This window comes from Ptychodera flava, chromosome 21 (genome assembly GCF_041260155.1).
Source record: "Ptychodera flava strain L36383 chromosome 21, AS_Pfla_20210202, whole genome shotgun sequence".
NCBI lineage: Eukaryota > Metazoa > Hemichordata > Enteropneusta > Ptychoderidae > Ptychodera > Ptychodera flava.
Genome location: NC_091948.1, coordinates 996,694 through 1,011,530, shown reverse-complemented (window position 1 = coordinate 1,011,530; position 14,837 = coordinate 996,694). Strand labels below are relative to the sequence as shown.

Genomic DNA, 14,837 nt, shown 5'->3' with positions numbered 1-14,837 from the left:
TATGTATATTTGAGGTCAAAGGTCACCGAGGTCACATGACATTTTGTCAAAAAAAATTGTAGTGCTAAGTTATCCCTATATACCAAAAATTAGACCTCTAGCTCTATTGGCTTGCTCAAAATTAGATATGCGAATGATTAATGAGGTACAATATGTGGCGTCATAAAGTTTCCCATCATACCATACATGAAGGTTGTAGCACTTTTGGTTACTGAGTTATGGACAAATATGTATATTTGAGGTCAAAGGTCACCGAGGTCACATGAAATTTTGTCCAAAAAAAATTGTATTGCTAAGTTATCCCTATATACCAAAAATCAGACCTCTAGCTCTATTTGCTCTCTCAAAATTAGATATGCGCATAATTAATGAAGTACAATATGTGGGGTGTCATAAGCTGTCCCATCATACCATATTGTTACGTGCAGAGAAAACGAACAAAAGGGTGAACTCAGCAGTTAACGTTTAAACAAAATTTATTACCAAAATAAAACTAATTGCTAAGTCAGGGATAGAGTACAAGCTTTAAAAGTGTACAGACTACTTATATCAGCTGGGACGGCAAATCTCCAGTCTCAGAGTTGTAATAGTCTGTCGGATGAATGAACAGTCCTTTGGCTTGCAGGCTTGAAGTTGGACAAAGTCCACAGTGTAAATCAAGCGTTGGCAGTGAAGGTCTTGAAAAGTCTTGAGAATGACTACTGCTGGAGTTTAGTAACACACAAGAGACACGATCCCAAAAGTCTGACTGGAAGCTGTGCACGTCCCTTTATAAAGGCATGTAAGAACAATCTAGAACCTTTTATTGACATGCTAATTACTGTTCTAAAATTATCTCCCTTACACAACTAATCAACTTTCCAGAACATTCCAAACATGACTAATTGAATTCAAGGTTGTGAGGTCATCAAGGGCAGTGACCTTGGGAATGTTCTAGACTGATTGAACTCAGGTCATGATGAGTGTGGGGGAAATGACCTACATAACAATATATGAAGGGTGTAGCACTTGTGGTTACCGAGTTATGGACATATATGTATATTTGAGGTCAAAGGTCACCAAGGTCACGTGACATTTTGTCAAAATATCTGAGATATCTGCGTGAACGGATGGACTCACGGATGGACTCATGGATGGACATGACCCAATCTATAAGCCCCCTGGACTTCATCCGTGGGGACTAAAAACTGTGTCACTGCATCCTTTTTGCAATATGAATACGATGAGAAACTAAATTATTATTTTTCTTGGCCTTATACATGGGAGTCTATGGACTGCCTTATACATGGGAGTCTATGGAGGTGAAAACTAAAAAGTCCTCTAACACGGCCAAATTTGATCGCATTGTGAAACAAATCGACGTGCATCTGTATGGGGTAGGGTACTATCCTTGTGCAAAGTTTGAAAGAAATTGACCTGGGCATGTCTGAGATATCTGCGTGAACGGACGGACGGACGCACGCACGCACGGACGCACGCACGCACGCACGCACGGACATGACCAAACCTATAAGTCCCGCAGGACGGTGTCCGTGGGGAATAACAAAGCGTTGTACCATTGATATCACAGTTCATGTGATGTATTTATGTATGCATCTCTGAGGAGGCACATATTGAGGTAACACTCTTTTTATTTGCCTGTGTGCCAAACACTCTATGAATGCCATTACTATAAATTTTCGATTTTTACAAAATTTGGAAACACAAAACTTGTTGCAACACATGCAGACATTACTGAAGAATTTATGGGAGATGAATCAAGCTTGGCTATTTTTAAACTCCCATACTGTGATTATTACTTTACTGTACTGGTATAATATCATTGAAGAATAGCTTACCAATTTACCCAGAAGGTGCTTTTTCTCTCTGAGGGCGTGGCCGACCTGACGTACTATTTCACCACGATGCGGACCGGTGACCTGAAAATGACAACACAATAGAGTACAAAGGTGATGATCCAATGAAAACCATGGCAATATGATAGAACATAATTACAGCTGATATTGTTTTGAAATCACATTTAGAAACTGAAAGTAGAACAAGAAAGTGTGCTCCACAGTTTGAAACAACAGAGGGACTGCCCTTTAACATAAAAAAACAATTTGCATATTTTGCTATGAAAAGTATTCTTTTGTATAGTTCACAAACCTTGTAAGAGTGTATGACTACCTGTTTGGTCTTACTCCAAGATGCTATCATATGAAAGCATGAGCATTGTGCGTCTTTATGAAACGTGTTGTTGATGCGACTACATTCATACAATCTTGCTATTTTCTGTGAAAGCCCTGGAGAATGCATACTGATTTTTTGAAAAAACGACACTTTTTGAATGATTTTACAAGGCACATGCTTCTTATGAATATCATATTTTGAGAAAACTTGGCAAAGTTATCCCACAGGGTTGTTTCCATTTTCAATGTCAGATGTCAACACACATAGCCTTTCCTCATACCTCAACAAATGTATCCCATGCTGCTTTGCAACTCTCCAATGCTCTGTTGTAGTCTTCCATCGTTCCCTGACGAACTCGTGCGATTGGCAGACCATTGGTTGGACAAAATGTATCTGAATACTGAAATGTAATTGAGTAAGAAATTACAAAATAAGTTTGAAAGTTGAAAGTTCAGGGTTTTCAAGTACTTGTACTTCAACATTTTTCTCAGTAGGTTTTTGAGTAGCTGCAAAATTGTAGCTCTACAGTGAGGCGGTTGGTGATGTTTGGTTTTTGCGACCTCGCCCACCAGTAGAGCTACAATGCCGATGGCCAACATCAATTAATCATGCAATGCTGTTCGAAGATACACATCCTGAAACAGTGTTCGCGGTGACTTTTTTCTCCTCGCGTACGGCATACGCATTAGTCTGCTAAAATTGCGTAATGGCTGGATTTGAGTGCGTAATTTCACTTCCGCACTCGATTGATGAAAAAACTGACTGCAAAATACAATGTGCCGTTGAATAAACCTACACTACATATTCAGATTGTACGATGTAACATTATTTTAATGAAAACAGTTTAACGAACAACTTGAACAATGTTGAAACGTAACAGCGAAGGGTATACATGCGACTGTCAAAACACATCGGGCAACCCAAAAGTTAGAGTTATGGCAGCTTATCCAGACGGTTTCTGGACGTTTCGGCACCAAGTCGTTTCGGCCCAAGACGTTTCGGCCTTCCAATTTCAGGCCCCAAGTCGCTTCGGCACCGCAACCCAAGACGTTTCGGCACCGCTGAAGGCTACCTGTGGGAACTAGTGCTGGAGCGTAATGTTACAAATCAAAGTACTAAAAAGTATAGTGTCAACTAACATTCACGTACATGCTTTAATCTTTGTGAGAACATGGGAAGAGACCGTAAGAAAAAACTTCATATCATTTTCAAATCTGTGACACAAGTTTATCGATATCAATAGCCGCCGACACTGCAAAAGTTTGAATGCGATGACGAAACAGCACGGAAAAATTCACACAAAATGCGCTTAAAGTACTGGTCAGAACGCAAAGGTCACGCTGACGAATATGACGGATCAGTCAATTACTAAATAGTTTGAAAAAAATCGAAACACAGATGCCGAAATGTCTTGGGTTGCGGTGCCGAAGTGACTTGGGGCCGGAAATTGAGAGGCCGGAACGACCTGGTGCCTAAACGACCAGTTACCTTCCAGACACTTCTGCAGTGTTCTAAATTATCGGGATTCTGACGAGCTCTACCGATGAATCATATTTTTCATGGACTGGTGCTTCGACGCCATGCTGCATGTGTGCTTGATCAAAATTTGGGAACAGCGAGACGCGATGATCGTGCACGGTTGGCATTTATATAATTTGTCGCAACATTTCTGTCAATCACTCACTTTCAGAAACTATCGCTCGCCTGAAAATTAGCAACGTAATTCATAGGCACAGCTGACATGATCACGTGCCTAACGTGATAACGTGTGGACTACGATGCTGATTTTTCAGACAACGCCCAGAGAATCCGAAACTTTCCACACAAAATGACTGATTGACAGAAATGTGTTGCAACAAATTTCGTCTGGTTGTCGCCTAAGCTCAGTCGTGGGGAGTGCTTTTGGTGTTATCCTTTGCGTATAGAAAACGCATAACAATGAAAAACATGGGGCCCGGGGGCACCGACGTCCTTTGTGCCTCCTTACTGTTTATTATTTGCCATAAATGTGAAATCTGGCAAAAAGTCAAATTGTTTGGACATAAATGAAAGTTAATGTGAAAGTGAATCAAGAATAAGAGATGGAACTCAATAGGATCACAATATCTAAAACAGGAAACGGTGAACTTATATGATACAGAAGGGGAGAAAATTTAGCCACAAACTATTGTAATATAATGGACAATGGCTAATCTAAACCAAATTACTTAAACTGGATTGTTGGCATTGATTACACATGTATTTATTGTCCATCAAATAGAAAATAAATTTGGGCCATTGACTAAAAAACATTTGCTTGTTACACTCACCACACTTGTACTTAGTATTTGGAGTGTACACCTATCTACAATACAATGATAAAAAGTTTGGACTCTGAAGGTCAACAGTGCATCTTTAATGTATGAGACTAAATAAGCTTACCCCTCAAGTATGTATAGGCCAAAAACAATATTTAATTTTGAATTATGTAGTGCAGGGAAGGACATAGAATATGGTGAAAAGCAAACTAAATATAAAAACTGAATATACAATTATATGGAAATGTCAAGTATCTAGTGTGTGCCGAGAGACATATTAAAATTGGACAGTATCATCCTGACCAGAGTTTGTCTGAGTGGTTGTTTCCTTCTGATTTTCTGACACGGTGATAGGTACAAAATATTATGTTATTCACCATAGTTAAGCAACATAGCTTGCATTTTGTTCACAGTAGAACTGAGTTTTACATGTAAGATAACTTTCTCATAAACTGTAAATTCTGGCTTGTGGCAGCTCAAACGTCGCAATACTACATTTTTTGATATGATATGGAGTGACTTGCACACATATGCAATATGCAGTGACAGTCGATATATTCATAGTAAGAGTCTACTACATTCAAGCATAGTGATGTTGACAACTACATGCATGCCAGTGCACGATTTCAAAGTAGCCAGGAGGAAATTCTAATGGTCTTTTAGTGGAAATATAGGTATTAAACCACAGTGAAACAAACAACATTAGTTATAGTGACCTTGCTAAAGTGCAATCTCGGATCATGTATGATCTGATGATCATGCCAAATTACCATGTCGGATTATGCCGTGATTCTGAAGTGCGCGTAAATCGGTCAACATAAGCACACATAGACTCTCGCCAGTCGCTTGTACTGCTTGGTCTCGCGTAGCTTTCGGTATTTATACAAGCTCGTGCCTTCGGCACTCGACCTTGCGCCTTCGGCGCTCGATCGCCTACGTTGGATTACTACCGCAAGTGACTCCGGATCCGGTCAAAAGAAGGCACGAGGACTGTCGACAGTCTAAAGCACACACTGTCTTCAACAATGATGTCAAAATCAATGCACAACTGTCGAAATTACCCAAAATAAGCAACAGAAAACTTAAAGTTATCGCTGTGTCGAAAGGACAGTACATCAACATAAAACGACGCTAGTTTGTTATGACATGGAGGTAGAAGGACAGAGCGAATTCTCTCGCTACTCACACAGCTATTACTAACGGGCCGCCGGTGGGATTGCCTCGCTAAAGCAATGGATTCGCCGGTAACGAAGGAGCGTTTCGTGCCAAAAAAATACATGACAGCAACAAAAATACAATCACCGTGAACTTCATATTTACAAAAAACCATCAAATAAATGCTAAAAGCTTCAAAACGTCAAAATTCGCACAAGACCGAGAAACAAGACAGCGTCGGTTTGATTTTTCAAAGTCCTTGCCAGGAGCTGGTCCTTACAAAACAACGGTAACTTGTTATATGCGCATGCGCATATTAAGGAGAGACCCATTTGATTTCGGGGGGGGGGGGGGTATGCAGGAAGTGGGTATGGGAACTTTTTTGTCAGAGAGACAGCATTTTTCATTTCAACTGTCACACCTGCATCAATTTTTTTATCAAATGGAGTAGCAGTGCAATTTTTCAAATTTAAGCCAGTGTTTCACATATCACAGGATGGTTTTATACATTCATTTTACATTCCAACGAATGAAAACAAAATGGAAAGTCTAGTATATATACAACTTTAAATTATAGAACACTTTTTTGGCAAATCAACAGTGATCAGTACTATACCTGCTTTTCTTTATAACAGTCAATTCCTTTTAAGTTCTCAGGGGAGATGTTATCTTTGTGGTCAGAGAAACAAGGCTCACACATTGTTAGGGGCCCAAGCCGACCGGCTGGGACCCTATTGTTATTGCTCAAGTTCTACTACTTCCTCTTCTTCCTCTAGGTCGCTTTTCTTCTTCTTCTTCTGCCGATTCTTTGTCGACCTAGATCTCTTAAACGGCTGAATGAAAACTTCTCAAATTTGCGGAGCTAGTAGGTGTCAATTAGTACTCGTGCACCTGACCCTTGAAATTTTGATTGGTAACGTGACCTGGCGGCCATATTGGATTTTCCAAAAACCTAAAAATGGCTTCTCCAGAAGACCTAGGGGTCTAGTCGATTTGAAATTTTTTGTAAAGCAAGCATGACCTAAGGTCTTTAGAATTTGCAAATAAAAATCGCATGCGGTCACGTGACCTTGGCCGCCATATTGAATTTTTTAAAATACTCATTTAATCTTTAAAAATCTTCTTCTATAGAACCAACGCACTGATTGAATTGAAATTTCACCAGTATGATCTCGAATGCCATCTCTTTCAAGTTTGCAAAGGGCATTTTGATCAGTCACGTGGTTTGGCCGCCATATTGAATTTTTGAAAATCGCAATTTCATCTTTTAAAATCTTCTTCTCCTGAACCAATACACCGATAGAACTAAAATTTGATATATATCATCTTTAGTGTGATATCTTTCAAGTTTGCGAAAGGCATTTTGATCGGTCACGTGGTTTGGCCGCCATATTGAATTTTGTGAAAATCGCAATTTCAGTTTAAAAATTTTCTTCTCCTGAACAAATACACCGATAGAACTACAATTTTACATATATCATCTTTATTGTGATCTCTTTCAAGTTTGCGAAAGGCTTTTTGATCGGTCACGTGTTTGGCCGCCATATTGGATTTTGCGACAATCGTAATTTCATCTTTAAATATCTTCTTCTCGTGAACCAATACACTGATAGAACTAAAATTTTACATATATCATCGTAAGTGTGATCTCTTTCAAGTTTCCGAAAGGCGTTTGGATCGGTCACGTGGTTTGGCCGCCATATTGGATTTTGCGAAAATCGCAATTTCATCTTTCAAAATCTTCTTCTCTAGAACAAACACACAGATTCAATTGAAATTTATATATACCGGTATATCATCTAAAGTGTGATCTCTTTCAAGCTTGCAAAAGACGTTTGGATCGGTTACATGGTTTGGTTGTCGTATTTGATTTTGCGAAACTGGTCATTTAATCCTTAAAAATATTCTCCTCCAGAACAAATACACAGATTGAACTAAAATTTTACACTCATAATCCCTAGTGGTAGTTCTTTATAATTTCCGAAAGGCGTTTTGGTCAGTCAGGAGGTTTGTTCGCCGTATTGAATATAGCGAAAATGGCAAGTTAATCATTAGAAATTTTCTTCTCAAAAACCAACACACATATTCAATTGAAATTTTACTCTTATCTTTCTTAGTGCGAGCACTTTCAAGTTTGCGAAAGGTGTTTTGATCGTTAAGTCGCCCAAATGTTCATAAGGCTGCAGTTTAAAACCTCGTCAGTCAGAAGATCGATCAGTGATGTATGTTATATTGTACACTTGACAGTCAAAGACGGCACAACAGACTGCAATGGCCGCTGTCAAATTCAGCTAGCAGTCACTAGAACCCTAATCTCGGCCCCCTGTGTATGGCAACTTCAGCGACCAGCTTTGTACGCCAGGATGACGTTGTCAAGTATACTCAGCCACGGAAGTACTTAGAGGAGTGTGCCACTAGCTTTAAGGGGTGGCCGACTGCTGTGATTGACTGAATAAGAGCCGAACAAGGTCCTACCAGGGCACAATGTTACTGGGGTCTACTCACAGCTGATATGTGAGTGTCGAGCTGATGTTCGGGTAATTTTATATGTAGGTGTCTGAATGGACGCTCACTTGTTCATCACGGATAAAAAGGAAGATACATGACATTGCAAGGTGTGGTGATTTGTTTATGTTTCTCTATCTGACATGCATGGAGTGGCCGTGGTGTGTTGTGTAACTGAGAGCATGTAGCTGATTAAAAATGTAAACAAGACCATATCAAGTCCAGCTGTTAATGTCGTAAAAATCGCTGATGCACATCGATTAAAACAACACCTTGTTTAATGAAGTTCTGCAGCTTGATCGAATTTCACTGTAATTGCTTTGTGCAATTTGCACGCCCAGTCAGTGAAATCGCCGAAATTTACCCGATATTTATCAGCGATTTGGGGACTCTAATATCGATACTAGACGATACTAGAATGACTTGCTCTGTGCCTCGGTATGCTGGATCTGTGGAATCTCCGATATTTACCCGATAATTATCAACAATTTGGGGACTCTAATATCGATACTATACGGTAGACGATAGTACAATGACTTGCCCTATGATTCGGTACGCCAGATCTGTGATTCGGATGTTTATCAGCAATTGGGGACTCTAATATCGATAGTAAACAATACTAGAATGATCGACTTGCCCTGTGCCTCAGCACGCAAGGTCTGTGAAATTGCCGACATTTACCAGATATTTATCGGCGATTTGGGGACTCAAATATCGATACTAGACGATACTGGATTCTGTCAAATCGCGAATAAATATCCGATATATATCGGAAATTACACTACTTTACAGTTCTGGTCAAACCCGACTTCACAGGACTGACTCTTATAACTTCGATACTACACGATACTAGATTCTGTCAAATCGCGGGTAAATATCGGATAGCGGAGATTTCAATCCCTTACAGTCTTGGCCAAACCTGACTTCCAAGGACTGACTCTAGCTTCTATTACTGGACGATAAGATTCTGTCAAATCGCGGGTAAAAATCCGGTATATATCGGAGATTTCACCACCTTACAGGTCTGGTCAAACCAGACTTCCAAGGACTGACTCTAGCTTCGATACTACACGATACTAGATTCTATCAAAACGCAGGTAAATATCCGATATATATCGGACATATCTCCACCTTGCAGGTTTTGACAAAACCCGACTTCAAAGGATTGACTCAGATTTCAATACTAGGATATACTAGATTTTGTCAAATCGCGGTAAATATCCAATATATATATATATATATATATATATATATATATATATATATATATATATATATATATATTATATATATATATATATATATATATATATTATGACTCTCACTTCGATACTAAGCGATAATAGATTCTGTCATCTGGCGGGTAAATATCCAATATATTACATCGGACATTTCACCACCTTATACTGTTCTGGTCAAACCCGACTTCAAAGGACGGGCTCTAACTTCGATACTAGGCGATACTAGATTCTGTCAAATCGCGGGTAAATATCTGATATATATCGGAGATTTCACCACCTTATAGATCTAGCCGAGCAAATCTAACTTCTATATTGTATAATCTAGTAGCCGTAAATATCGGATATCATATAAAAGTGCAATGTCGCGATGTCCTCGGGATTCCGGGATACACTTCCTTGTATAGCGCTCACCCCGCCTATCGCGTTCACCACACTCAGGCATCTCACATGGCCTTCACTCCACTAAAACATTCACAAATCACAGACAAGTTTGCGAAAGGCATTTGAATCGGTTATTTCGCCCCAATGTTCATAAGGCTGCAGTTCAAAACCTCGTCAGTCAGAAGATCGATAAGTGATGTATGTTATATTGTACACTTGAAAGTCAAAGACGGCACAACAGACTGCAATGCTCGCTGTCAAATCAAGCTAGCAGTCACATGAACCCTAATCTCGACCCCTTGTGTAAGGCAATTTTGACGACCAGCTTTTGTACGCCAGGTGACGTTGTCAAGTATACTGCCACGGAAGTACTCAGATCAGTGTGCCTCTACTGGCCGACTGGTGTTATTGACTGAATAAGAGCGGGACAAGGTCCCGCCAGGGCACAATATTTCTGGGGTCTACGCACAGCTGATATGTGAGTGTCAAGGATCATAAATGAAGCTGATGTTCGGGTAATTTGCTCACGTGTGAACACGTGAGCATATGTCGCAGCGATGTCTGTCTGTCTGTGTGTCTGTCTGTCTGTTGGTCCATTTTCTCAAAAACGGCTGAACGTATTTCAGTCAAATTTGGTAGACATCTTCAGAATTCAAATGGCTAGAACTGAAAAGGTTTTGGTGGGCGTGGCTTGGATATTAATGAAGTTATGAAAGTTTTAATTTTCTGTTACGCCGCGTATGACAAGTGAAAACAATCGACTGTTTGAGGGCGCTGTGAAATGTGCTTGTCCAGGTTGGCTACAGCTGGATAGCCCTGCGTACGATGCTGTGTGTTCCGCTACAGCTAATAGCCCCGCTCACCACAGCCCTGCAAAGACCCGTACGTAGAGTTGGTGACTTCAAATCCATTTTTGGACTTGACGTAAAAAGCCAAATTACTGCCGAAATTCAGCGTTCTTGGGCCCAAGTCGTATCCCTGCCTACCTCAGCTACTAGATCGCTTCCAAAAATGCCAGTCTTTTATTCTTTTTTCGTAAATAACCGTCGATGTCGGCAACTCTCTCGCTAGCCCTGCGTACGTACGCACTGTACGCTGTGCATTTCCTGTGTGCGTTCCTAACACACAGCGTACACTGCGTACGTACGCAGGGCTAGCGAGAGAGTTGCCGACATCGACGGTTATTTACGAAAAAAGAATAAAAGACTGGCATTTTGGAAGCGATCGAGTAGCTGAGGTAGGCAGGGATACGACTTGGGCCCATGAACGCTGAATTTCGGCAGTAATTTGGCTTTTTACGTCAAGTCCAAAATGGATTTGAAGTCACCAACTCTACGTACGGGTCTTTGCAGGGCTGTGGTGAGCGGGCTATTAGCTGTAGCGGAACACACAGCATCGTACGCAGGGCTAACAGCTGGATAGCTCTGGTTTCAACCACGGTCCCTCCGTGTTTCAACCTCGTATTGAACATTAAAAATATGATATTTTATTACTCATTCAACTCACTATTCAAGATAAAATATCGTTTAGCAAATAGCTTTATCCTTGGTAATTGATTGTTTCCCTCACTGCTCGATCGCCAGAAATGAGTACATACGTTCTCTACCTTGCCTCATGGCATGGAAGTGCTGATGAATAATAACTTTGGGTCAAAGGTATTGAAGTGTTCAATCAGGTTCGTGCACAGAGTCCAAGGCCATGACCTACTTCATGTACTTCTGCACTGTTTTGATTTTGCTTCGCCAAGAAACGTGTTCGTCATTGTCCATAGAAGTATGTTTGCTCTCCTTTGAGGTTGTTTGTGAAACAAATTCCGGGATAGGCCTTGGAATGCATACGATCGGCATCGCGGCAGTGCATGTAGCTAGCCCTACGAGTATGACGAGAGTGTCCGGCTTTGGCTACGCCGCCTCCCACCTCCGGTAGGCGGCGTAGCCAAAGCCGGACACAGTCGCCATACTCGTAGGGCTATGCATGTAGCGTACCATGCTTGTGTAACTGCCGAGCTCAACGTGCATTCACGGTTGATACTCGTGTACAATCATGATGTGTTCAATTCTGATGAAGATTCATAGTCTTACTTTGGCAGTCTTTTTTCCGTACGATAATCCCGACAATACGTGTTACTGTTAGACGAGGTGGCCATTTTATGATAAGTTTCAATACTGCACAGCTACATAGCGTCACTATCGTGTGATCGAGGTACAGCGTTGTTGAACGGGATACAGAAACTCTGCAGAGGGAGAAACGATCGTTGACATGAACAGTCAATGTACTTCAGCACATAGTCCGCAGATAGCGGATCGAGAAAATAAACGTGTCCCAGTAAATAACGGAATATTTATGTACATTAACTCGATATTAATCAAATTTCCAGCTCATCGCAAAAAAATGTATTGCAAAGATTAATTTGTCACTGACAAATACTGCACTGTATGGAAAAACAGTCTGTAGAATTGTTCTACTTCAAGTGGTATTACCCGAGACAAACACTTGTGTTGTCAATTTTGATTTCATTTCATAAACTTCATACTTCATCGAGTATCGTGTATTTCAGCCTTTGTGAAGCCATTTTATTGATATTTTCAATTTTTGTCTTGGCTTTGTTGTGGAACATGTTGAATCGTCTCCGTGGACATGTAGGCAAAAGTGTGACGGGGTCGAAGTGACTTGGGTACCTGGGGCCGACCAAAACCAGTGTGAATTACTGGGGTCAAAGCGGACAGCGGCCGGGATGACGTGTTCCCCAAGCGAGCTACCTTCAGAAGTCTGTTTCATCGCAAAAAACGTCAACTTTTAAAACCCGTCATTTATTTACTGATGTTATTCTCAGCATCACAAACATATACGCCTCTGCTATGTATCACAGCAAATAGTTATATTTGAGCGCCCCGTAAATGGGATCCTCGTTTTTTTGCGAACCCGGAAGTGTGTCTTGCTCAATGCATTTCCTACCCATAGCGAGGGAAACTGCCCGCGTTCCCATACTCCCATGCACCCTTTTTCAATGCCAATGCAACGCCATCTGTGCAAAATTTGTGGTGGTATGCTCCCGTGTGATGGAAACCTCTCTTATTCTAACAATGACGTAGTTGACTTTGGACTTCGATTTCGTAAATGTGATGTCCATGCAGTGAGTTTGGGTTGGCGCGCTTATAATGCAATCTTCGCCCGCCTGCGGTCCGATATCCCGCATTTATTAGCGATATTTATCTGTTTTGACTTGACCAAAGTTGGCAAAACTTGCTATGTACATTAAAGATACTATGATACAAGATTATTGAAAGTCATTTGACATTTTTTTCAGCCAATTCCCAATATGCATATTTAATGAACCTTCCAAATTAGGGATATATACTGGCATTTACTTGATAAAATTTGGCGAAACATGCTGTGTACATTGATCATTATACCAGGTTATAACAGTATTGAAAGTCATTTTGCATTTTCATGTCAGCTAATTCATAATTTGCATAAATAGCTAACAAGCTTTCACGGTTTGGCATATAGAGCTTGAAGGACTACAATGACAGTACTCAAAGAAATTAATTATTTTTATTTCAGCTAATTACATATTTGAATACTTAATGACCTTTAGAATTGATCTGTGGTGAAATTCATTGTGTTGATCATAACACTTTAAATGTAGCAAAGCATGTAGCAAAGGTTCAAACTTGCACATAAATGCAATATATAATGAAACACGTGAGCATTTTCAGTTCATATCTGGTTTTATATGTAGGTGTCTGAATGCACGCTCACTTGTTCATCACGAGTCAAAAAGAAAGTTACATGATATAGCAAGGTGTGGTGATTTGTTTATGTTTCTCTATCTGACATGCATGGAGTGACCCTAGTGTGTTGCGTAACTGAGAGCATGTACCTGATTAAAAATGTAAACAAGACCTCATCAAGCCCAGCTGTTAATGTCGTAAAAATTGCTCTGCAGCTTGGACTTTCGCTGTAATTGTTTGTGCCATTGCGCGCCCGGTCCGTGAAGTCGCCGAAATTTACCCGATATTTATCAGCGATTTGGAGACTCTAATATCGATACTATAGACGATACTAGAATGACTTGCCCCGTGCCTCGGTACGCCGGATCTGTGAAATCTTGTGATATTTACCCGATATTTATCGGAGATTTTGGAACGCTAATATTAATACTAGACGATACTTAAAGATGAATTCGCAAGAATTTTCAGTGTATTGTGACGTGATATCGTAAACAGATTTTCAGAGAAGGCGCTCGCTCGTTTGCCGAGTCGACGTACTTCCGCATTCATATCCTGCAAATACGCAAGTCTTGTCACGATATTTGAGCATTTAACTTGACCGTCAGTGACACAAAAAAGTTACTCCATATCAAAACATCATGTGTTTTATATTTTAGGATTCTGTTAAAGTAATAGACATGAACATTTGGATTTATGATCCATGATTTCCGCGATTGTGGCATGATTCAAGCTGGCCGTGAAAACGCACTGACGTTTTTGGTGATGACCGCTGACCCAAGTGTCATCGATATGCTGTGCACTGTTCGAATATCGCTTGCTAAATTCATGGACCTACCAAAGCTCCATGCTAAATTCAAGTGTAAAGCAAATGTATCGAAAGTCTAAAATGCACACATTTCTCAAGTATGAGAGTATTTTACTTTTGAACTGCTATGACAATGGATATCTAATTCATAAAAACTGGTATGCTGAAGCAGGTTTCGTGCAGTTATAGCGCGATATGTACAGTACAGCAATGATAGCGATTGCAGGTTTGTTACTAAGGCTGCATTCACAAAAAAGGTTAGGGGGGCTGGAGGTATTCATTCAGGAAGGGGGAATCGAAAACTTTAGGGGTAGTAGAGGGGGACTTGAAAATTTTGCTCTACCTGTAGGGGGCACTTGAAAATTTATAGGTTCCCTTTTATGTTTTACATTTTCCGATTCCAAGTTTTTTGTAGGTAATTTAATGAAAAATTCATACCATTTATTTGTCATTCAAATGTTGTTATGTTAGTAATAATTTAACAGAATCTAGAACCATTTTGTCACATTCCATGACTTATATCTCGAAAAAATCTAACCAGGTGTGA

General features: G+C 40.2%; 1 protein-coding gene across 1 annotated transcript in view; it reads right to left on the bottom strand.

The window, feature by feature from the left end:
- Nucleotides 1-14,837, bottom strand: part of LOC139121057 (alpha-aminoadipic semialdehyde dehydrogenase-like) — a 32,696-nt gene that overhangs the window by 13,884 nt on the left and 3,975 nt on the right. The window contains exons 2-3 of the mRNA XM_070685660.1: nt 2,453-2,572; nt 1,839-1,919 (exon numbers count right to left, since the gene is read on the bottom strand). Of these exons, the coding sequence (XP_070541761.1) occupies nt 1,839-1,919; nt 2,453-2,572 (201 nt within the window). The remainder of the gene's footprint in view (nt 1-1,838; nt 1,920-2,452; nt 2,573-14,837) is intronic.